General features: G+C 35.7%; 1 protein-coding gene and 1 long non-coding RNA gene across 5 annotated transcripts in view; one reads left to right on the top strand and one right to left on the bottom strand.

The window, feature by feature from the left end:
• LOC107674093 (uncharacterized) overlaps nucleotides 1-19316 on the bottom strand; it is an 82161-nt gene extending 62845 nt beyond the window's left edge. For 2 of the 3 annotated variants that reach the window (XR_001632478.1, XR_001632477.1), the window contains exons 1-2: nucleotides 19146-19308; nucleotides 17290-17497 (exon numbers count right to left, since the gene is read on the bottom strand). This is a non-coding gene — a long non-coding RNA (uncharacterized LOC107674093). Of the gene's footprint in view, nucleotides 1-9381; nucleotides 10058-10177; nucleotides 10254-17289; nucleotides 17498-19145 lie in introns of those variants that run through there. The other variant, XR_001632476.1, reaches the window with a different exon arrangement.
• Nucleotides 19317-19353: 37 nt separating this feature from the next.
• The window catches only part of LOC107674090 (protein GREB1-like), a 29160-nt gene continuing 22013 nt past the window's right edge, over nucleotides 19354-26500 (top strand). The window contains exons 1-2 of one of the 2 annotated variants that reach the window (XM_016467972.1): nucleotides 19354-19488; nucleotides 26207-26366. In XM_016467972.1, coding sequence (XP_016323458.1) covers nucleotides 26210-26366 — 157 coding nt within the window. In that variant the 5' untranslated portion in view covers nucleotides 19354-19488; nucleotides 26207-26209. Of the gene's footprint in view, nucleotides 19489-26205; nucleotides 26367-26500 lie in introns of those variants that run through there. The other variant, XM_016467973.1, reaches the window with a different exon arrangement.

Raw genomic sequence — 26500 nt, forward strand, 5'->3', positions numbered from 1 at the left:
CATGGTTTGGAAAATGGATTCATGGTGTACTCGCTTATTATATACATTAAATTATAGTATCAAGTAAATGTTGAACACAAAAAAGTTACGGACTGCAGCTTTAAATCCACTTCATTTTGGATAAAATCATCTACTTTCACTCGATTGATGCTTGTATTTCTTTCAACATTATTTTTCTCTCTCTTCAACAACAGCCCAAACTGAAACTGGCTCTATGCTCCACACAAGGGCGGCTGAAAGTCAGCGAGTGTGTGCTGGAGTCGGGTGTCACATGAAGTCTACATTGTGGCAGCTACGTGCAGCGGCCTGTGGCTCTGGCTGGAAGAAAAGGCAAAAATAGATTGAACATGCCGGTGCTGTGCTTGTTCCATTGCTTTGTGTTTGTTACTTTTTTCCCGAGCTGGGACAAAAGGAGACGCAGACTGCAAAAAGGTGCGATTTTGACAGATGAATCGGGCTGGCCGAAGGGGAGCCCAAACAAGAGACTAAATCAGGACAGAGGGAAATGCAGAAGAGTGGGTTTTAGACTCTCTTTATACCTGAACTCATCAGGGAGTCTGTGTGAGCAATTATAGGAGGATCTTTTTTATGATTGCTATCAGGGGTGCCTTTTGAAATAAAGGTGTGCTCTTCAAGACTATGCACTTCATCTGCAATTAAATTATTATTTGTGAATACATAACAAAAGTCATTTTGAATGGTCTGTTCAGACAGCAAAAGCAACAACTACATATTTTCAATTAATAATACGTTTTTCTAACTAAAATAAAAATTTGTGGAGTCCAAAACAAATGTTTGGAAATAGGCACATGCGGGTATAACAGATCTAACAACATTCCTCCATTGCTACGACTCCACCCTTATATTAAATATTTACTGACTAATAAAATGCTGTGGTCTATTACAATTTTAAATAATAATAAAAAACTTTACTAAGAAAACAACTATACACTCTAAAAAACGCTGGGCTGTTTTTTCAACCCAAATGCTGGGTTGAGACCACTGGGTAAGGACGTTGGGTTGTTTTAACCCAATTTGGGTTGAAAATTGGTCTTGATCTATAGCCCAGCGGCGCTGGGTTTGGAACGCGGACGTGAAAGAGAGCACGCACGTCACGTTAACATCGGACGACACCAGTGCGAGAAGCTCCATTTTCTCAGCGTCTTCAGATGGAAGCGAGTGCGAGTGAAAGACGGTTTATGGTAAGTAAAGATTAAAAATGTAAAGTCATCATTCATTGTTTGAGTCCGGTAGTATTTTGAGATTTCATGGAAGGCGGAAATATTCCGAAATTTTTTTTTTTACTAAGAGATAAAGAATGTTTGTTGTTTTTGTAGATGTTGAAAGCCAGATACATAGGAGAGCATAATTCTTTTGAGATTGATGCGAGTTATTTTTAGAAAATAAAGGTTTCTGTTGTCTCCTGCCTGTTTACTTCACATTTTGATGCAACAACAGTATGATTACGTGTTCATATTTTATGTAAACCATTGATTTCTGTGTTTTTCATTGCAGAACTCAAACCAACTTTGGAGTTGTCTGATTTGGAGAGTCATTATTCTTGGTCTTCCTTTCTTAAAGGAATAGTTCACACAAAAAAATCATTTACTTGCCATGTAAAAGATGTCACATGCCTTTGCTGTGCTGATGGGGTTTCTTCATGACTACATCAATTATGATAAAGAGATCATGAAAATAGGCAGCGATGCCTGATCTGTATTCATGGACTATGAAACAAACTGTAAGTGTATAATTTGTAAAAAGAAAATGTTAAATGCTTGTTCTGTGTTGTTGTTTAGTAGAAATGGAGTTTACACTCTGTCATTCATACACATGCTCACATTCTTTCACACATATGTTTCTGATAAATGTTATAATATCAGTGTTAATGTTGTGGTTTATTTACTGTCATGCCAGAATAGTTTGTAAAGAACTTAACTATTAACTAATTGTACAACTATTGTATAATAGTGTTTTTGTATAATATTTTTATACAATATATAAAATTTACCAAAAAAGTCAAATTTGATCTTAAAAGTTATATTCAACAAATGTTCAATGCTTCGTTTATAAACTCTGTAGCTGTTAATGCCATACTTTTCTGCATTTCTTCTTACATGCATATTACTTTTGACTGTTTTCTCTTGTTTTAAATAAATATTTACCTTTTGATAGTCATTCTGTGTGTGTAAAAGTGATTTTAAAATGAACAAGATTTGTAGGTTTAATGTCTAGCTCGATTTGGGTTCATTTTAGCCTAGCAGTATAGTAATTTTAAACCATAAAAAAGCAACCCAGCATGCTGGGTCAAACATTATAACCCAACTTGTTGGGTTAAAACAACCCAGCGCTGGGTTCGTCCCTTTTTGACCCAGCGCTGGGTTGCCAAAATTTGTTTTTAACCCAGCAGTTTTTAGAGTGTACAGAAGTATGAATGATTGATAAGCAATCATGTAGCAAGTTTTCTTAAATGCATATTAGTCAGAGTTCCTTTTGAAGTGCTAAAGAGAGTTCAAATCATGTCCTAATTACCGCCCAGCTATGGAAAGTAGAGCGCTCTGATTTGAATTTGCCCTGCTTTTGAAATAGCTCCCTAGGTCCAATTCAACATTTCACCAAAGCTGATGTACTGTTTGTAATATTTAAAGCCCAAATCACGTGGAGCTTGAGAGTGGAATGAAATGTAGAAAAAAATTAATAAAAATTAAATAATTATAAAAGTGGAAACACAAGAAAGAATGTAAGAAACTATACACACTTTTACTATATTTCTATTTTGGCTACACTCTCAGAAATAAAGGTACAACAGCTGTCACTGGGGAAGTACCTTTTCAAAAGGTAAACTTTTGTACCCATTAGGTTCTAATATGTACACTTTAAGTACCAATATGTACCTTTAAGGTACCAATGATTTCTGAGAGTGTAGGTTAATTTCACGTAAAAGCATAACTTATTTCTGCTTGCTTTTGCCTCATGGCCTATCTGCTCTGTTTCATAATTGCAATGGGAAGAGGTCCACAATATAGCATTAAAAAAAAATAACTTTGCATCTAAGTGATTAAACAATATCATTCAGCTGTTCAAGCAACAAGAAAATGAACCTCAAGCCTCACTGGTTTCAAAGCATGGGGGATCTGTACTTTGACTTTTTATTAGTAGCAGCAGAAATAAAAAATGACATTATTCTATAAATGACTTTTTTTGACTCTGCAACTTTTAAAAGATGTTGGTCTATTAAACCACTGCAATTAAGTTGCTCAAAACTCCCCCCCTCATGCCATTAACTGCAATATCTAATTAAAACTAAAAAAGGGAGTCATCTTTGATTGATAGGATCTCTTTTTACTATTTTGCATTTTAATGTTCATTAATAAACTTTTATTGTTTGGCTAATTATAATACCCCCTTTAGATAATGACTTTTTGCCTTTTGTTATAAAGTGCACTCAGCTACATATGGAGAGGCTGAAGCTGATGAAGCAAAGCTTTACTTCTCATATAAAATATTAAAAACAAACAATTGTTTTTTGATTTATAGTTGTTTAATTAGCATGAGAAACCAGAGCCTTCCTTTGAAACCGATATAAATCAAATTTCACTTTTCATTTGGCTTTTTTAGTGTAACTTTTTCTAATGCTTTATTCAGCCCAAAGGACAAAGAGAGCTATTCAAAGCCATTATTAACTCACCAGTCAACAACTATTAGCAGTCATCACTCTGAGTACACTATGCATAGTTAGAGTAAATCATGCATAATATTGTATATGAACAAATGTGATAAATATTGGACTTAATTCACAAATAATCGTGTTTGTACACACAAGAGAACATATCACAAACAAATACTTCTCGCATCTAATTCACAACTCATACATACATGCATGAATTTGTTCTTAGCCTTGTTCTAATATTTGGAGTATTCTAAATAAGCGACCGTGTGAGCATAAAAAAAACACCCAAAAGATTTCTATACAACCTATCCTTAACAGTCTTTCACTATGTCACTATATAGCACCATATGATGCTCTCTTAAGATGTGCTCTCACCTGAACACAAGGATGTGAGAGATAGATTTACAGTCTTTACAATGGCTGTACATTTTCACAACTCACTTTCAAAATTATTTTATGGCATTTTTGCCTTTTTTTTTTTGTGCCTATTTTTATTTTTTGCCTTTTTCCCAAAAACACGTTTCTTTAGCTGAATAATCGGTATGTTGTTAAACAACAGATCACACTGTACTTCTATCCCTCACAGTCTCATTTTCATCACTGTCAAAAATGAAATATGGCGCAACCCTGACTATAGTCTCAGCTTCAGACATCACGCCCAAGGACCGTTGGCTGAACGTCTGATGCATATGGTACACAAAATGGCAAACATTTCAGGTATTTCTGAAGTTGTTATCTGGTTGAATTCTACAGGATTTCCAGGAGACATCTGCATCAGGTTCTTTCACCTGTAAATAAAGCCATCGTGATGCCAAACACCCTCATGGAAGAAGAAAGCCATGCTTACAACTGTGACGATGAGCGCTTATCAGAATCAACAAAACTCTAGATTTTCAAAAGTATGTGAAGTTCACAGCACTACTGTTAAAGTGAAGTTGCACAATGTTCTTGAATGAATAATTTATTAGATGCATGCTGGCCTATTATCATAGGGACATCAACTTTACATTTTCACGCCCCTAAACATGATGCCAAAAAACACAACTGTGACTGGTTGCTTTACATGTCGGTTAGGTGGCCTCTTTGGCGGTCCTTGGCCAACAAATGCTGCTAGGGATTCCAGACCTTCAGCTGCCAGTTTGACTGAGGTCTACTAGTGAATCATGATTTGTTTGTGAAAACATTCAACTGCATATTCCACACATAAATTGGTGAATGAGACCCATTGTTCTGTCAGAAGCAGTGAAAAGAGGACTAAATTCGGTAAAAGCCAGACAACAACTTACCTAGCCTTTGCAACTTCCCTTCCGACATAAGAAATAGTTTGCAAGTATTAAACTACTTGCATCATTTTATAAAATAAGAGAAGGGAAGAAAACAAGAGAGCGGAGGGCCCAGTGGAAGAGTAGATTGATCAGGGCTTGTAATGGGGCAGTGATAACCGTGCTTAATATGTTGCTGTGCTTGTGATTCATGTGCTGGTCGTGGCCGCCGTGCATGATGGATCACAATGGCGAGCTGATAGTGCCATTACTCAGTGACACGCACACCTGCCTGACACCCATCCCCTCTGGACACAGCAGCCCCCCCAGAACCCGGTCCGCTGAGACACTCCACTGGAAATTCTGCAGTCCAGCAAATCCCGCAAAGTTCCCAGCTACCTCCCTGTGCCTCTTTTGTAGGACGTTTCCCTTTTTCTTTCTCTTTACCTAATGTTTCCTTTAGTTACAAGTGCTCTGTTTCTGTCTATTGAGAGTTTGGGTATTTGACCTTTGGATTTTCAAAGTAAACTTTAAAGTGTTTCTCTTACAGCATATAAGTATTAAAAAAATTAGATTCTAAACAAAAGTAATCATATTTGATTATTCAGTGACTTAAGCTTTTTCTTGTTGTGAATTACAGTACAGTAACATGAGTAGCACTAGAATAGAAAACACTCCCATGTGACCCTGGTGTCTCCAGAGACTGTCACTATCTTCCTGAATTCTCTTATTGCATTTTTCACCATCGTATTTCAAATGTGCAAAACTGCAAAAAAATAAAAATAAAAATCACCACTTGCTACCACGGAAACCAAGCCCTCCGGCAGATTCATGTCCAAATGACATGCTGCTCAAAACTGCACCATAATCCACACACGCTAATGCTAAAACTGATTTTGTGGTAATGTTTTTTTGCATTATACTGCCTTGCTCACATAACATTAAAATTATATATATATATTTACATTTAGATTACATTTGTCACCATCTATTGGTCAAGTTCATCTTTAGAAACACAGTTTAAATTAATAATTTAATAACACTGTTAAATGTAATCTTTAGTAAATCTCAAAAATGGATATTCCTTTTTCATAAATTAAATTCACATCTAGATAACATTAGCCCTCATCTATAAAGTTCATGTTTAAAAACACAAATTACTTAGTTATCTCAAAAATGTATATCCATTTTTTATACAGTAAATTAACCACTGTATTTTTTTCATAATGTAAATGAAACTCGCATTGACATTTAAAACAATTCATTTTAGATTGACTTTTTTTATTATTATTTATTTACCAACCATAACATCACTGTCTTACTGAGGCTAGAATTTTGACGAGAATTTTTAGGATTTTGTTATTATCCATAATATCTAAATAATTTAAAAATGACCTCACAGCAAAATTGACGGCCAGGTCTCTCTGTGGTCTGTAGTTCAGAGGACCCTCATGACAGAAACGCAGTGATGGGCCTTTTACTGTCACGCCATGCACCCCACTAGAGCTCCAGTGTCAGGCTAGCAAACATGTCAACCCTCCTGATAACTGCACCCTACTAGCCACCCAAACCGCAGCGGCCCCTAGCCTATCAATCACGGCAGGCCAGCACAGAGAACCTGCCTCCCCTGCCACTGGATGATGGAGGAGGGGGAACTGGAGCTCCATGCATATCAGCCGCTGCATTTGTAGCCCTCCAGGAGAAGAGCAGGTGAAGGGCTGAGAGAAAGAGTGAGGGTGCACATGGGAGTGATAAAACACTTCCCTCTGCTCCATCCTTTCATGCAGATGTTTCCATAATTGTTTTGTCTGTCTATTCATGTCAGAGATCACATCACTTGAAAATATTGTCTTTCTTCGTAGAATGTCAGGTTTATAGAATTATTTTATTCAAATTAATTTTGAGACATTTTATGGCTAACTATAAGAAAGCAACATATACCACTTATAAAACACTTTATGTGTGATATATATCACATTTGCCAATTTGTAAATCTTAAATATTTTATTACATCAGCTTCAGAGATGAGATCTATACACACCTTGCTACTGAAAACATATGACAACTGTGACCAATTTTGCCATAGTACTGTAGGTACTGTTGTTCAGTAAATCTACACTATTTCACTTTATTACCTTTTACCACTTACTTATCACTTACAAAAGTCATATTGTGTAAAAACATTGTAGGAGCAACCTTTACATATCTACCTAATTTATAATCAAATCAATCCTTTAATTGTTTAATTGGTAATTTTTAACACAAATTGTGTTACATTAAAAATATATACATCATAAACTCTTGGATTACTTTTTAAAACATTTTTTTACCCAATTTTACCCATATTGTTTTTCTTTGTACCCAATAAGTCCAAACTAGCAAATTACTGTATATTCACACATTTTGCTATTTTCCCTTTGACTTTCAAACGCGCCTCTTAAGAAAATAGGAAGTTGACTCCACCATTTTATTTAGATGTAGGTTATGCGTATTTAATCAGATTTGTGCTCACACATTTCATAAACTAAACATGAATCTAAATAAAATTTAAATCCATTTAAATTTTACTCATTTGTTATGCGTGTATTTCAAGTGAAATACTCTCTTATCAATTCCTGCATACTTTGAAGGTAACTGTAATAAAAACCATTGACAATATAATTTAACAGCCGCATTCTCCACCAAAAGAGCATCACTTAACTAGACGTCTCTTCTCCAATTCATGGCATTTATAAATGTCAAAATATTGTGCACATCCCTCTTGCTTTCTCTCTGGCAGTGTTAAGCTCGCAGCAAGCCAGACGAAAGGAGGGTTACACTTTATTGAGGGAAAGCTGGGAAAATTACTCAGCGGAAAAGAAAACTGCTGGCATGTCATCAAAAACTCATCCAGAAGAATTACCATATGACTCTTTACCACTGACTGCCAAGAGAGGAAAAAAAGGCTTGACTGTAAAACCGTAGGAGTGTTTTGCATGTCTAAAGGCACACGCTACAACTGCCAGTGTTGGGAAGGTTACCTTGGAAATGTAATAGGTTACAGATTACAAGTTACCCCATTTAAAATGTAATAAGTAGTGTAACTATTTCAATTACTTTATTAATGTAACTGATTACATTATTTTTGATTACATTTATACATTTCTAATTCATGTTTTCAACTGTTACTCATTTTCAAACATTTAAACCAGGCCGGGTTACAGTATACTCAACACTGATTACTGTCAGACTTTCAAAATCCTCAAAAGTCCACTTGAATTAAGACTATAAATATTTAATTTTAAAGCACAGCCACCACAAAATCAGACTTTAGCACCTCTTTTTACTTTGAGATCGTTCTGAGGTTAAATACAGATTTCATACATAAATCATAACAAGATATAGTTTAATAGCTATGATACTGTTTTTAAATCAAATCTTTGCAAAGCAAATATGTCAGGAAACACTGGCATCTAACAATGCCTTGGGAAAAACAGTTAATCTTAAAAAATAAAACTGTCGAATAAGCATGTGTCCTATTCTGTGTCCTAAACTCCTTAAACATTGGTGTCTCATATTTTAGTCACTGTAATTTAATTACACTTTTTTCAGTAACTGTAACAGATTACAGTTACATTTATTTTGTAATTAAATTACATAACTCGGTTACATGTAACTAGTTACTCCCCAACACTGACAACTGCGCAGCTACATCAATCACTTGAATAAGCATGCATTAGTATGCTTGTTTTAATCTTGGATGGCTCCGTGTTATTTCCAGCACCTATTGTGAAAATGTCAAGTGGTGAAAATGAACCGGGTTGCAGATATCTGTGGCTGTCACAAATCTGTCTTAACAGGTTCTGACTGTTTAAAGAGATTCCAGTGAGAGCCGTTTACCATATTGCCTACTGACTGCTCAAATTATAACTGTCAGTTTAACTAAAATATTATTTGACTTACTTGGATGACTTTGAAAGTGCATGTCAGGGTTGACGTTGCTCTTAATATCAAAACGATATCTATTTAAGCTTTTATAATGGGAAAGGTGATAAAAGGAAGTGACAATTGTCAAGGTACCTGTAAATGCAATTCTCAAAGACTAGAAATGCACTTTGATGTGAAGACTGTCGGCACAATTTTGGTGTTAAGACTATTAGCTTGTCTCAGTAGTTTTGAATGTGCTTTCTGTTTATGAGTAGTGTAACATTAGTGAATATCTTTGAAACAGATGTCTGTTGATTGGATTTGTTGCAGAAACTAACATATGACTGCAGAGAAATTCAAAAAGAGAGAATAGCATGACACAAATTGAAGTTTAGTGGCTAATTAGCTTTAAATGAGCCACTTAATTGGTCTCAAATGCAATGAGAAAAACATCCATATTTCACTTTGTCTTCATTAACGCACTGGAAAGTGTTCATTTGATTTATAATAATGAAGTTAAATAGCAGATATTTATTTCTTGGCCTAAAACATTTTACTGAAGCATTTAACAAGATAAACTGAGGAAACAAACATGTAAATATTGAAATGAAATGTTGCCATGTTGAGCACACGGCTCACTGATGAGACTCTACATTCTCATTAAGCCATTAAAACCCTCACAGAATGCGCAGCTTTTTAGCCTGTCGTATGTCTTTTATCATATAAAGGTTCTGGAACTTGATGCTAGACCAAAAAATGCAATTATATGAACCCGAAAAAAAAAATTGGTCATAATAAGAGATCCAGTGGCATATGTTCAAGAGGAAAGAGTTTGAGTCACGGAACAGCATTGAGCTGTGGAAGGATCACAGACCAGCCCTCTTGAAGATGGCACCTGGGGGATTCTGGCCATACGTTTAAGCTTTGTCTTGTCCTACAAAGTTAGTGCGCCCTTCATCATGCTTCGTCAAAGAGGAGCTTGGCTGTGACATAGAGAATATGGGCTAGTGGCGAGAGACGAGGTATCAGTGAGGTATCGCTTCTGGCTGCTTTTAAACGGGCTGACCGCTGCACTGATTATGACATAATTAAAGCAGTAAAGCCGGGAGATTATCCACCTGGTTATGGGCTCAAGTCTCTTCACTAATAGGGCAAATGAGCAGCTCTAGCTTGCAGGTTCGGGCCAGCCGCACGGCCGATTAATGCAGTTTATTGGGATCTGTTAAAAGCATTAAGTGAAGACAAGAGCAGTAATTCGTCATGTTTAAAGGCAGGGAAATTAAATCATAGCAGAGGGAAATGAGCATAGATAAAGCAAAAATGCTCTTTTAGAGGTTACCTGTTTGCAAGCTGTGTACTTTCACGCACCGCACACCTCCCCTCCACGAGTCTCCTGGTGGACCACTTTCATTCTCCTTAAAGTGGGTAAATTGGAAATAATTGCCTCAGCCGTAAACAGAATTTGATTAAAGGACAAAGGATACCTGTGAGAGCATATGTGAGGGAATTAAATTGGATTTGCGTAACTGCTAAGTGTGGCCGCAAACCCACTTTCTCATCTACCCTCACTGGCAGCTGCGCTCAGCACTGCTGGAATCCATGTCCGTGGGAAAGTTTTTAAGCTGGATTTTAACTAAATTCTTTTTTGTTTAAATTATGTTATTTATTTTGTTATTACTTTTACAACATTTAAAATATTCTATATATCATCACCCACATTTAACATTCTAAAATGTGTCTTTACGTTATTTTTTTACCTGTGCACTACAGGTGCTTTTTAACATGATAATAATTTCATAATAATAATAATGTCAATTTCACACAAAACTAAATTTCAACTTCATGTCCCTTTAATCTACACAATGTTCTCCTTGTTTCTAAGCATTCAAGTAACTCAATTAAGCACCAGCAACAATTCTAATCTTCAATCAGATGTCATTACTGCCTCACTAAATGAGCAAAAAGTTCTCCAAGAATATCGTTTTCCCTTTCTTCTGAAGGTAGACAGTTACCAGGCAGCTAAAATTTTGGAAATCCACGAAACTACGATGGAAACCATTTACAAGCTTTTCATTTGCATAAACATGCAGACTTGTCAAAAAAAATGCTCGACTTCAACCACAAACATTCTGAAAACAATGCTACATTTTTGATGGGAAGACATTTTTTAACATAATAGTAAAATTCAAAAAGACTGCCCTGTCATAACTCAAATAAACAGATATGATAAACAGGGAATTTGAAATGCATAAAAATGCTACAGACAAAAAATGTCATGAGAATACCTCACCTTTATAGAACTTTAGCAACCAAAACTATAACATTTTAAATTGGGTTTCTCACACACACAGTTATAGAGGCAGTAGTTTTATATTGCAGAAAAAACAACTAGGTTTTAAAAATGTTTTGAAGAGTAAAAGGACAAAATTTAGGCACATGCAGTGTGTCATTGTGAAAGCTTGCATATTTTCACTTTAATTAATTTTCCAAGGACAAAAGACGGGAGTTTTGCAAGACTCCATACATTATTAGTGGGACCATCCTTTTAAACAACAGTTTTTGCTTGTTCTAAATTGCATGGAGGTTTTTTTTTTGTTGCAAAGGCGCTTGTGAAAAAATTTACCATTTCATGGTAGGGGGGGGCCATCTGCTGGTCATATTAAATAACAGATTTTCCAAAGAATTGTATTTTATATATAGGTGAATTATGTGCCATGCATATTAAATGCATAAGCACATAAAAAAAATAATCATGTAATTTGTCGTTCAGTGGTTCAAAACTTTGTAACTGTTAACTGATAGTCTAACGCTAATGACGATTTAAAATACCCGTATAGACACATCTGAGCTGTTTGTTTTTGTGTATGTATATGCGCAGTAAATGCATGTGTGTTTCTCCGCATTCGTTTCTCTCCTCCTACATTTGTGAACTAAAACAAAGAGGAGGTAACTTAGTGGAAAGTGATGAATAGGCTTGCTGGCGCCATCACTCGTACAATGAAGGTGCCGGGGCCGGGTGCAGAAATGTTCAAAGTCATTGTTCCCCTGGAGACGGGTCAGCGTATTGGTCAAAGCCTGATGCGACTCTACTGTGCTTTATCCTCATGTGCACCCAACCACCTCCACCCAGAGTAAAGAACTGAGGATTCTCACATTTATTTCCAGTAAAATCTCCCTCCCAACTGCAGCGTATGCACAAACATCTCCTTGATGTTTGCAATGCGTCCTCTGATGTTTACCTGCATAAAGAATGTCTTTGGTGTGCCTTTGTAGAAGAGATCATGTGTGTAATGTTATTCTGAATCTGGTATATCAGTAAAGCGATAAAGTATCATGACGTGGTCCCATGCACCGTGTACGTTTAACATGGCTGGTCATTTAAAGACACTTGACTGGGTAAAAGCGTGTAAAATAACACAAACAGCCTGGTCTTAAACCATAACACACCGGCAATAGTGAAACTGTGCTATTTTTATCTTAAAGATCTATTTATGATCCTTAAAATATACTTTTTTTGGTGTAACCTAGCCAAGTTGAATTGGTCTTTGAATTGAATAAATAATGTTAATTGAGATATAACCAAATTAAGCACATTTTAATACTACATGATAAATGTTCTTACAGTCAATAATTTATTCTGTCAAAACCTATTTTGAGCTATTTTAATCAGTGGATGTATAAATCATTTGTATGATATATACATCCATCATATATAATTTTATATAGAAAACTATAACAGCTGTATATAACAGTTAATATTTATATAATAAATAATATTTAGATATAACAATAATTAAAATATATTTACAATATGTAAACATGTGTTGTTATCATTGTTAAAACAATTTATTGAATAATTATTTACATTAAGGATTCAAATATCCATTTAAAATACACATTATTGTAGAACTGTAAAAAGAACTGCATATAACTCTTTAATAAAGCAAAATGTAATTGAAACAACGTTAGATAATATAATATCGTCAGATTTACTAAGATTCACAGATTTTTTTTATACCATTTAAGTCAGTTGAGTGGTCTAGTTATCGATAACATTCAGTCGTCATACTAATCTTTATGAATTTTGTCTCACTTGAAAAGTTGAACGTGAGGAACAGAGAGCCTGAGTGAAACTGTCAAAGACACGCCGAGCGCCCTGAGAATCCCCACGCAAGGCACACCTTATTAAACACTGCCTGATAGGGTCAATAGCCCGCTCTCCCAACACCACCCTAGAACAATTTCAATTTTAATAGCTTTTACTATGTATTTCACAGGCAAGCCCCCATTGAAATTGAGCCATCAAAAAGTCCCGCCGACAGATTCAAGCCCGGGAGCTTTGGCGTAATTATCCCAGCGGACGCACGCTTGTGTAAGGTAGTTCAACCTCGTTCATCATCTCCAGCAGGCCCCGGACTCTGCCTGCTAATTTCATCCCCAGGATTAGCTTTGATCACTTGCCTATCTTGTTATATTTCTTGAGGGTGAAATATCGCCTTCCACTTTTAATAAGGCTGAGCGGGGCCACGCACCGTTGCCTGCGCGCGGCATACGCGCGGAAAAAAGGGGCAGAAGGGGAGCAAAACTTTGCAGCGCGCTCTTCTGGGGAGTGACCGGAGAGAAAGAGTGAAGGTGAAAGCGTATGCCTGCGATACCTGCAGGGCAATGCAAGCTGTTTGCTCTCTGAATAGAAAAGAAAAAGAGGTGTGTGGGAGCTCTGGGCCGTACGCGCTGATACACCTCCAGAGAATGCTCGTGCGCGCCGAAATTAGCAGACGCTAGCGAGGCGAAGAACGAGCGTGACATCTTATTAAACTTGTGGATCAAATCCGCGTATCCTCAGATCATTTGCCATCCGTTTGTCACCTTCACCCTCCACCCCTCGCGCCCTGCGTTTAATTACAATGTATTGTGTTTAAAGGGGCAATTAAAGCCATCACACCAATGGCGTGTTGGACTTTAATTACCCATTGACAATAAGCGTGAATGCTGCTGTGTACTTGTAATAGCGTACAGTGCACCAATTTACGTTTATTTTTGCTCTTTTTTTTTAAACATAAGTTACAAATAACTGGTAACTTGCATTAATGAGACAATAATAAAGGCATTATTAGAAAATATATAATGCAGATCAATAGTTAATAAACATTATTATGTTTAACAGATTTAAATGTGCATAATTACATAGCAGTGGTTTTGGGCCCACGTTGTCTAACACAATTTTATTTCTTACAGTATTTATGTTTTTAATCTTTTTGTTATAAACCGAAACTGGGAAACAAATAAAACTGTATTATGTAGGATTATTTTAATTTATTAATAACAATATTAATTGTATTAAAAATAATATATTCATTTGAATAATTTTAAGTCATGCATCCCCTTTGGAGGTTTTCTGAGGCCCACTATTACTTTGCATACTGTATTATTCCATTTTGTTATGGCAGTGACCACCTATTTCAATGAATCGTGTCTCTGCAGGCAAAAGTTAACTTAGTTTAACCTTAAAATAGGTGGACCGTATTATCAAATACATGCCTGACAGTCCAGGCCAAAAGCTTGAGGAAAAAACCTAGACCTAATTACATTCGGATCACAGTGACATGAAGTATTTCAAAACACTGCTAGCTATTATTCTGTTTCTGCTCACCTTGAAATATTCAAGAGCTCACATATCACTCATTCATCGGGCAGAAAAATTGAAAAGAGAGATGGCAAAATATAATTAACCTTGTTACAGCCAGGTCAAACAACCGATTGTTATTCGTTTCATATGACAGCGCTTTGAGGCAATATTTTCCCAGGGAGACTCACGGCATACAACATAAATTGAGATCAAAATGAAAACAAGAAACCTGAATTAATACTACTGTACTGTATCAAATAAAAAGCTTCTTGGCACCTGTGAGATACCCTTAAGCAGTTTAGAGGTAAATCGCTATTGAACCAGATCCTTTTAGCTACTGGAGCTTATTGCTTCAGACTTTCATCACAGAGGCCGGCTAACATTTGATACTTCATCATCTACCCGTGGCCTCACAGGAGCCACTGAGTGCACCTGACACACACACTGCTTACAGACACAATATCTCAGTGTTAAAAGTTAATTTATAACAATATTAATATTTTGATATTTAGATATAAGATTCTTGATACACAGCAATTAACAATTGTAGGATTGTAAATGTGCACTGACTTATTGTGCTGCTTTAACAAGGAATCGCAAAAGTCATGAAAATACATCATTTATAAATCACAATGTACCCGATCATTAGGTTCTGTAAAATACTTTTGCTCATTTGTTGGATCAATTCATCAATGTTATTCATTTATTACCATATTTTAAATAAATGAATGGGCAAGTACAAACTAAGTGCATGATTAGACGGTGTTATTGAACTGTCTCTCTGGTGGTCCAGACCTGATCTGGTCTTGGTGTTTCCTGCTTAATTAAGAGTCAGCTGTCACATTGTTCATTACTTCTGCAACGCTCTTGTGAGTGAATTGCCTCCATCCATTAATATTTACAGCCTAATATCTGCAACCCTGAGAAGCCACAGCACTCAAATTATATGTCAGATAATTAAAAGAATAATTATGAATGGTCAGCAAGGTATGAGCCATATTTCATAGATGATTGTGTTTTTATATCCCATTTTTCATGGTTTAAATGTATTTTGTATGCAGATAAGCACAGGACACTTTTTAATTAACCATGAGGGGCATTATGAGCAACTTTGTTGTAAAAATTATTTTTGTATTTATCATGCATATAAACCAGGTAGAATTATGGGTTAAAATAAAGCAATATTTGTATACAATATTTTATAGTATTATCATAATTTAATTATTTACTATCATAATTTATCAATAATAATGACATGCATTTTATGTTTCCTCTTTATAGTTTTACTCAATTTTCAGAAAAAATTGGAAATTAGTTTTGTGATGCTCTTGATGACACATAGTAAATGCAGGTGCATGAGGTCATTATCTCATCATATATTCTTATATTACACAAATGTAATCCATCTTAAAGATGATTCCGCTAGCACCCAGTACACTCTGCTCCAGCCCCCAACCCTCCATACTATCCTATACAATGTGCCACACTTCCCCTCTCACAAAGACGGTCATTAATTGAATCACATAATTTTCCTCCCTGCCTCCCACAAAAGGCCATTTGCAACTTCAGGTGTGGCGGGATAATAGGGGATGATATTTCTATCCAACAATGCCAGGGGCAGACTCTGATCATTTTCTCTTCTGAAGGTTAAACTTAGATAACCTGCCTTTGGCATTTAATCAGCTACTTGTTAAACACGCTTTCGGTAATAAAATAATTTAAAATTTTATTGCTTCTCAAATAAGGCTCTTTTTAAATGGATTTAATGACTTTGTTAAGGCTTTGCTGAACGCATCCCTAGTTAGGCTAGTGTGTAAAAGCCTAATGGTAATGATATGCTTTACAGCTTGCAAAATCGCAATGATATTCATTAAAATGACTTTGGTAATCACTGTGTGTAAATTAGAAATACCTGTCCCATCGGCAGGCATTTAAAGGGATAGCATCCCATCAGACAGCATTCAGCACTATAAAAGTCTGCATGGTTTATAGAAAAAGAATTAGAAATATATGAGTGTTTGTGCTTTAATAAACAATCCTTATCTAATTTAGAGATATCATTAATGATAACCAGAATTTATTCATCTCGGTTCATGTTAATTTTACATTTGCCAATACACATTAAACATTTCGAGTTGTATGAATTAAAAATGCATTACGAACAAATATGAGTCAAATGTATTTATTAATTTACATGAACCTAGATTCATAAGCACTGTTAAAATGGTTGTTTACTGTTAGTTCATTATACCTAATGCTTTAACTGATGCTATTTTTTAAACATCCTAGCATATATTTAACATTAGCTTACAATCACAATTAATGCATTACTTGATAACTAGCATTTATTAATCTTGGTTAATGTTATTTTACATATACAAATACATTTATAACATTTCAAGTTGTATAAAATGAATCAATTATGAACAAAAAAGTAACAATATTAATTTACATTAACCTACATTTATAAATGCTATAAAAAGTGTTGTTCATTTTCAGTTCCTGATACCTAATGCATTAACTAATTTTACATGTACTGGTATAATTTTAATATTTATATTTGTATACATTTAAATTAATGTATTATAAACAAATATAAATTAACCATATTTATTCATTTACATTTAGGACTTTATTTACTTGAACCTTATTATAAAGTCTTGCACGTTTAGAGAGATGGCAACATTTAGCCATTTTGGGGTCTGTCCTGAGTCTGTCCTGTAAATGCTTGCTTTACCATGTTGATGTCGCTCTCGAGACCACCAAATACATATGCAAAACATAAAACGTCCAAAGTATTATATGAAAAAAAAATCAGCTTTCACCTTCCAACATTTCCTTCTGAAGACTTGATTGTCTGTCCTTCAGAGTCCAGATATGGTCATGCTTCCTGTCCACTGACACTCATATAAATGGCCTTATTATCTCCCATTGGGGTGGGGGAACCTGGTGTGGTCTGGTCCAATGAATCACCAACAAGCGCTCCTTTTTTGGCCGGGCTCCAGCTCTTGTTTTCTCATTAGGTTCCAGTGCCTGTTAATGACAAAGTAACAATAACTCACCTGGATTAAAAGCCTAACTCTGCAGTTGAGTGGCAGCGTGACCAGCTAATGAGGTGCATTTGGGTAAATTGTTGACAGTGCTCTTCACGGAGAAGGAGGGGCTATCTTTAATTTACCAAAGCTATGACAACAGTGGAAAGAGCAAAGTCAAGCAGATGAAGATGAATACACCGGTTGGGTCCCCGGGAACTTCTGCATTAGTGCATGACAACCTAAAATGCTCTTGTCACCAATGAGCGTCACATTCGCCTGTGGGCACTTAGTGGGGGAATAAGAAGCCGTCAGGATGACAGATTGCCAAAGACGGGGACTTCTGGGGGAAAAATGAGAAATGAACATTTGGTGGCGGCGACACACGATGGCTGTCAGTTATATGATATGCTCATGTCAATTTAATAATTCTGTCACCGCACTGCAGTGGACAAGAGGGAACGTATGAGAGAAGTCATTAACTTCATATAGGCCTCCATATTCTGTGAACGGTTACGTTAGAGCAACTCTTTGTAGATTTCAAAAACAACTAGTTTAGGCCTAGGTTTGCATGTTTCACATGTCAGTGTTTAGGGCAGAAATGCAGCCCATGGTTTTACTACAGTATTTCCACAGGGATGTGATGTGCCTAAAGATTACTTGACTTCCTGCTTAATTGGTCAGAATCTAATAATCTGCAGACAAGCAGCATATCTCAATTTCTTTTAAATAAAGCTGTGCCATTCTATACAACAATGAACTTAAAATTACATTTTAGTAGCCTATAATTCATTTTTTTTATAGGTTTTTGTTGTTGTTGTTGTTGTTTCACATGCTGATGTGCATTTCACTGCATGTGTATATTAGCATGTGATTATTAAACCAGCAACATCACAACAAGCAATATCATCTAGATTAATAAAATTACGACAACACATGATTATTCTTTCATGTATATCTGTCAATTATTTTTTTATCTCTTTAGTCTCAGTTATACAATGGGAGCTAAGTTCAGGAAAAGAAAAAAAAAAGATTAAAGAAAACATTGGCCAATCCCCCAAACACAAATTGTGTTGTAACTGAATATTTCTTTATACTTATTATTAACATTAATTTATGCTGCATAAAAACTAAATGCTGTAAAAACTATACTTACGTCATGTTACTTCATGCCTTAATTAATTTGAATAAACAACTATATTGTAAAGTGATAATATAGTATCAGTTATTGAATGGGACCTGTGTTTGGAAAAGAAAAGAAAAAAGAAAAGAAGAAAACTCTAAACACAAATTGTATTGTAACTGTCTTTGTCCAGCAGATGGCCATAAAGAGTTAATGGATGCACTGTTTGTATACGTGCTCGTATTACAATCCATTGTCACATCAATATTTCTATAAATTACATATTCATACACTTGGGTCTGTTTACGTGGTTTATGAAAAACTCTGGGACCACTATGTAAAGAAAAAAAAAAAGTAAATGTTAAGCGAGTTTACCAAAAAGTCCAAAACAGCACAACAGAACTCACAGTATGATTGTCACTGATTTTGTTTTTATTTGGGCCATGGTTTTACTACATAAACCATACTGACAACACGCATTTGTGAACTGCGTATTTTTTAATTATGATAAAAAGCAGCAACTTACCTGGCGTTTCAAACACACCTGACAGTTTCCATAAACTCCCGAGGACTTTCCAAAGCACCGCTCAAGCTGTGAAGTTGGGCGATACCATCTCTGCAGTGAGATAAGGGGTGACATCAACTCAGAAAAGGCTAATGGGGCGATACCATCACACGAGGATAGAGGGGTGTCCTGTGCGCTGTAACAAATCATCACACACGGCCGGCGGCATTTCCACAGCAGGGCAGATAGACTGATCGTGCTCAGCGGAGGCGGCTGAATCGCGCATCTCGGAGAAATGTACATGAACAGCCCGATTCCAGTCAGCTCCCCTTGAATATCTGAGTGCTTTCCTAGCGAATTAAAGGTAAGTTCGTGCTTGCATTTAGTGTTTCGCTTATTGCATGACCTGATCTGTAGTATGTTAAATAGAAACATATAGGAAAGACTGTTGTTGCCACCCTACTGATTCCAGCACCCTATGAAAATAATCGCTAAATACACTTTTTTTGAGTTTGACTGTAAAAGTAATCCCTGTAACACAACTTTCAACCTTATAACTAATGCAACTTTTTGATTAAGAAATGAAATAAAGTCAACATCTCATTCATTTAATTTATTACTTATGAAATGCAGAGAGAAAACAACTACATTATTTTACCACCTATGATGTAATTATTAGGCAGCGTAAATGTTTTGAACAGTTAATATCCATACTGTCATTGATCTGCAGTAGAGGATTTTATTATATGTTTTATTCTGTTCATCAGGACAATATATTGCATGCTGACAGTGCTGACCTGTTGCACACTAGTTTCATTCCCTGTAGAGTTTCACACTGGCCATAATGTGAGTTTATGTCTGACAGCAGGGCTCCTTCTAATTTAAAAAAATATATATTTACATAATGATTACATTAATGATAATCTACATAAAATATTTTGTATTGCATTATTTTCAGTGTCTAATACAATTAAAAATAACTCCTGAAGGAATTGGGTATTTCTTCCTATACTCATCCCATTTAGAAGAAGTCTGCTCCGTTCATATTGTGAAAGAGTATGAATGTTTTGTTGGGCTTCCCTCCATTTCAAACTGTAGACAAAACAAACATTTTATCTCTTCTCTTCTCTCAAGGACAAACATTGCTGCTTGCTGCAATGAGTTTCCTAAAAATATGGCTGTAAAAGCATTACCATTTGCTTTACAATTCAATATTCAACATATATTAAAAAAAAGTATTGTGCACTTCAAAAAACATTTAGACACTAGAACAATTTGTTACAGCAATACTGAGAATTTTGCCGCATGTCATTGTGTGCATTCGCAAATAAATTAACTAAAATCCAAGCGGCCAAAGGGCTTCAGTCTTAGACTACTAACAATATTTATGAGGGAAAATCAACACTTACATGCAGTAAAGTTTGAGAGCTGAAGCCGCAAATCAAGTGTTCTTACATTAGGAAAAAAGTACTATGTCACTCCCTCACATTTGTCTGATCAGTCTTACCTATTGCATTTAAATGATCTTTCAATAATTATGCAGTTGTATTGAGCTTTTTGCTTATTTATTCAAGTAGATTATATAGCATGTCTACATTAGCTAGCCTGTTTGTTTGGTAGTTTTACTTCATTTAATATACTATTTTTAGTGTATTGTATTTTCAGTGGAAAGTTACTTTTAAAAGTAGCCTAATGCATTACAATATTGCGTTACTCCCATAGACTGTATAGGTTACTCCCTAAAAAAGCAACTAATTGCGTTACTTAGTTACTTTTTATGGAAAGTAATGTGTTACGCTACTTTTGCATTTCTTTTTCTCATCTGGGCTGGGCTCATTTTTCTCTTTTCAGCAATAAAAAAAGGAAACACAAATGTTATGTTTATCTAAAGTCATTTTTGCTTATTATGCTTGAATTGGATCTTTGAAGGTCAGCAGCAAAGACACTGGTTAATAAAATGGGTAACACGTTACAGTAAGGTTCCATTAATTAGTGTTAGTTCATGTATTAACTAACATGAACAAACAATGAACAGTAAATTTATTACAGTATTTATTAATCTTTGTTAATATTAGTTAATGAAAATACAGTTGTTCAGTGTTAGTTCATGTTAGTTCACAGTGCATTAACTAATGTTAACAAGCACAACTTTTAATTTTAATAATTTTAGTAAATGTTGCAATTAACATGAACTAAGATTAATAAATGCTGTAGAAGTATTGTTCATTCTTAGTTCATGTTAACTAATGTAGTTAACTAATGTTAACTCATGAACCTTATTGTAAAGTGTTACCATAAAATGAGATTAAATGCATAAAGGATATTTGTGTTATTTAACATATTTAATTATTGCAGGTTTGCATCATATTCTGAGTTTGCATTTCACTGTTTTTATTCATTTTGAGGAGTACTGAATCGGTTTTTGTGCAAGTGGGATGAGTAAATGCATGTTCACATTTAGTCTAGAACTACAGTAACATCATGTTTACACAGCGCACACGACACCTCTGCACTTACTCCCGATTTCTCTCAATATGAGTACAGGAGAGCTCTCAGTCAATACATGGGAAAACAAAGTAACTGGCATTACTTAGGCCTATTTGAAAAAGTAACTCTTGTACAAATTCTTGTAATTTAAAAAGTAATGTGTTACTTTACTAGTTACTTGAAAAAAAGTAATCTGATTACGTAACTCATGTTACTTGTAATGCGTTACCCCCAACACTGGTATTGTCATTATTATTTTACAGATAATTCTATGATTTACAAAGCTTTCTTATACTTGATTGGGAAATTGATTCAGTGTCATGTTGAGCCTCTTTCTAGTTTTTCACAAAAACCAATCTGATAACATGAAAAAGCATAAAAACTTTACAAGATGATGATTTTGTATGAATTTTGTATGAAAGCATGAATGTCCACCCCTAATCTGTCAGTGGGGTGTAATCATACAAAAACATACTAATGAGATCCTACACATACATTCCAATTGGCCACCATTTCGCCAAAACATAAAAAAGTTATGAATTACCATGAGAGTGTGTTTCAAAAGCCACTCTAGAACCATTGGGAAGAAAACAACCTCAGCCATTTGGACGGAGAAGCCTTTATTCCTCACAAGCCCTGTCACAAGAAAACAAAAGCCTTTTCAGACTCCAAAAGTCTAAACTATCTGTCAGACTGAATTAGTAATTATAGAAATTGGTAACAAGAGCCTCAGGTGTTGATCTGAACAAAAGGCATCTTGAAACTTCAGCTGTCAAGAGATGACATATATCTGTTATTAAGACACCGGACAGCTTAGTTTTTGGCGAGAACAGCTGGTGTTTGGACTGTGTGAAGCAATGTTCACAACATTCAGGGCCAGAGGGATATTTTCTGCACATATCGCATTAGGCACTGTTGACACTGTAGAACTGGTGGAAGTGTAGCTGTAATGATAGCTTATTTAGGACAGGTGGTCTGTGACCCTGTGAATGTGACACCTAGTCCATCACTATGTGATCATGCTTTGAGATATTACTTAGTATCTTCATTTTTATTCACTAATATATGCTTCTTTCTGCTAAAAATGAACAAATTATTCCCGCAGTAGCCTTAAGATTAGACAGAAAGACCTGTCTGAATGCAACTGGCCATCCTTGAAATGTGATCTCTCACAGGGGTGCAGGGGTCAAAGGTTAAAGGTGATGAGAAGAATGGAGCGGTGCTGTCTGACTGCCCCTCTCAGCCTCTTAGTGTCCATTGAGCCTCTGGTTGGACCATGCCTGAGCACATCAAAGCACTGCCCAAACATTGTTTGCCAGCCCTGACCTTTGGCCTGTTGCTATGTGGTGGGCTTCACGTAGAAGTGTGTGTGTGTGTGTGTGTGTGTGTGTGTGTGTGTGTGCGTGCCGGTAGAGAGAGGCAGAGACCTGCTGTGTCACTCACTCCCTGCTCAACAATAACGTTTTCCTCTCTCTGTTTCCAGCTCTTCTACATACAACTCCCAAGGCTAAAAGTCTTTAAAGCCGCCCACCCCCTTCTACCATCCTCTTTAGAGAAGGAAAAAGTAGTGAAAGGAGCACTTTCTTTCTGTTTCAGATCTTCAGGTGCCCATTTTTAGAGATACAGAGAGTTTGTCCACTTGTCTCTAATGTGGTTTGCATTACTGTATTTTTTTGTGTATCTCCTCACCTAGTTGAACTGCAATTTTCTGAAAGAAACATTTGTTAGAAAAACAAATATAAATTGTTAGAAAAGTGAAATTTTAGACGTTTATGAAAAATTTAAAACGTAAGAATATTTTCTGCAAAAATACCATAATTACCACAGTTAAAATTTGATAAAATAGTAAATAAAATTGTATATACCATTCAAAAGTTTGGCATCAGAGTAAGATTTTTTTAATTAGTATTTGAAAGAAGTCTCTTATGCTCGCATTAATTTGATCAAAACTATAGTAATATTGTGTACAGTAATAGTAATATTGTAATAATAAAAGTAATATTGTGAGATCTTATTACAATTTAAAATAACGGCTTTCTGTTTTAATATATTTTAAATTGTAATTTATTCCTGTGTTGGCAAAGCGAATTTTCTCTAGTCTTTAGTGTCAAATGTTCCTTCAGAAATCATTCTAATATGCTTATTTGGTGCTCAAGAAACATTATTATCAGTGTTGAAAACAGTTGTGCTGCTTAATATTTCTGTGAACACTGTGATACGTTGTTTTCAGGATCTTTGATGACTAGAAAGTTCAAAAGAACAGCGTTTCTTTTAAATAGAAAACTTTTGCAACATTCTGAAAATTTTTACTGTCATTTTTTGATGTCCAGTGGTTAGCTTTTGTTAGGTCAGTAACCCTATTGGCGTTTGGTGGGCCAGTGTGAACCAGCTTTAACATGAAATTGAGGGGACAAATGTGTGTCAGCTGTGATATTTTGTAGCTAATTCTTCATCATTTGAAGTGTAGTGTAAAGAGTGTCAGAAAGATGTGTTAGTCAGACAGACAGACAGAGAGAGAGAGAGAGATGCGTTTGTCTGTAAGAGAGAAGGCCATAAACGGAGACACAATAGTTGGGTGATGTTATCCCGCGGGGGAGTCTGGAAAGATGAAAGACCTCGTCATCTCCCTGTAAGGAAGCTCTGTCTGGGAGGATGGGGCTGTTGAACGTCCTCGCTGCTATCACGTCTTGCTCTTTTATCTCCTCGACTATCTGCAGAGCCTGTTTGCATTAGCATTTGTTTATTTAACTGCAGTTTTCTCCCCCTCAGCACAAAATGCTAATATGTTTTTTGGTGATGGCAAGGCTCCTGACTAGCTCCAAATGTCAAAAAGATTGGTGTTTTGCCATGAGATCCTAGAGATTCTGGTAGCAATATTATGAGAGCATGTGAATTTCACTTTCTGGTTATAAAGGTTTTATTGGTGGTACTGGTTGATGTTTATATGACATGTTGCTGGTCTTCTTCATTGTTTTAGGGTGTTGCTGTGTTGTGAATTCCCAGTGTGTGGGATGAGTGTTGGGGCTGAGAGAAGGAACATATGGCAGAGAGCATTTAAAAGCGAGGGGATTTTGTCCAAGGGGCTTTTTTCTGCCCCAGAGCTTTTTTCATTAGTGGCTTCAGTGTGCTGCTATTCACACGGTTCGGTGCCATATACCTACATGCATTTAAAACAAAAGCAGCCGTTAAAGGAATAGTTCTTCCAAATTTGGAAATTCTGTCTTCATTCATGTTATTCCAAGCCTGTAAGACTTTCTTTGTTTTTTAGAACACAGATATTGTGACTTTGCTGGTTGTCCTTTGCTTTGCAGTTGCAATGAATCAGGACCAAAGCTTCCAAACTTCAAAAAAGGATTCAAATGCACCATAAAAAGAAGTCCATACAACTAATTATCTATATTTCATGTCGTTTAAAGTCATACAATGGTGTTTTTATGATTTGACACTGAATTTTACATCATTATTTATTGATAATCTTTTCCTGTGAGCTATAAAACATTGTGATTGAATCAAATCTGTGAGCTGAACTCCCAGTGATTCACATTTACCATTGCTCTGCAAAAAAATCACAAGCAAAATCCAGTCGTTTTTGTAGAAAGGACGAAAAAGTTCCGCATGCAGATTTTGTTAGTAAGTTGGTCACACGAATTTTGCCAGGTTGACAAACTGAAAGCTGTTTGGTTTGAAAGTGATTCTATTTGAGCAATGCTTCATGCATCACTACACTATTGATGGTGCCTTTTTTTAACTAGGGCATATGTCTTGATTTTCCATAACTTCCAGTTTGTTCCTCACACAACGTTCTGATGAAAAGAGTAAATCCATAAAACACATTATTCATCCTGTGAATGCAGCCTTTTCCAGTGTCTAACTTTGTTTATTATTGGAGGTAGGCCATTCTCTATCTCTCTCTCTCTCTCTCTCTCTCTCTCTCTCTCTCACAGTCTGGGTCAGGATGCCCTGACATTGGATCATGGTGACTTTATGAGTTTGCAAATTAGACACCCTACAAAAAGCCACGATTTCTTCTTCCTCTAGGGAAAATGGGGAAAAAAACTGTTTTAAATTATTTGAGCTCAGTCTTGTCCTGTTGTGATCATATTTACTGACCAAGGAGAGAGTTTGATTGTCTGATGAGTCACTGACATCAAATCAGCTATGAGCTGACTTCAGGCTCCACAGTCAGAGCGGTGTGTTTGTGTGCAGTCAAAATCACATGTCCTCAAATATCCTCTGTGCTAGAGCTGTTTGCTTTAACCTTAACAGTCGTAGCCAGTATAATAGTCATTAAAAAAAGTAGTAGAAATAATTTATCTTATTAATGTACAGTATGATACATGTTTTTTTTCACTGGCCCCACAATGAAATATAATGATTAATTTAACCTTTATTTTTTTAATAATAAACGATTTTTATTAACAATATTATAAGTATCAGACAAATGTATTCCTTTTTTATTTTTATATACTTTTATTTTCTTTAAAAAATTACCATTTACTATAAATTTAATTTATGTAATTAAATTTTACAGCAATAATGTACCTTCACATTTCCATTTTAACTTTTCATAACAAATTATCTTCATTCTATGAAAGGTCATGGGGAATTCATATACAGGACACCTTCAGAGCACACGGTTTGAGGAAGTGCTGCACAACTCCATAGAGGCGTCACTGCGCTCCAACACAGTGGTGCCTAGACCTGTGTTCTCTCAGCTGTACCTGGAAGCAGAGCAAAGGCCTTACTCTCATGATGGTGAGCTTTTACTCTGTCTTCTGTGGTATCACACTCTTTAGAATGCATCACTTGTTTTGTTTTGAGGGTTTGAGTATCTTATACGTCCCCTAACTAGACATGCAGTGACCGCATCAAGTCATAAAATCTCTTCC

The sequence above is a fragment of the Sinocyclocheilus anshuiensis genome, unplaced genomic scaffold (genome assembly GCF_001515605.1).
Source record: "Sinocyclocheilus anshuiensis isolate Anshui unplaced genomic scaffold, SAMN03320099.WGS_v1.1 scaffold544, whole genome shotgun sequence".
NCBI classification, from domain to species: Eukaryota; Metazoa; Chordata; class Actinopteri; order Cypriniformes; family Cyprinidae; genus Sinocyclocheilus; species Sinocyclocheilus anshuiensis.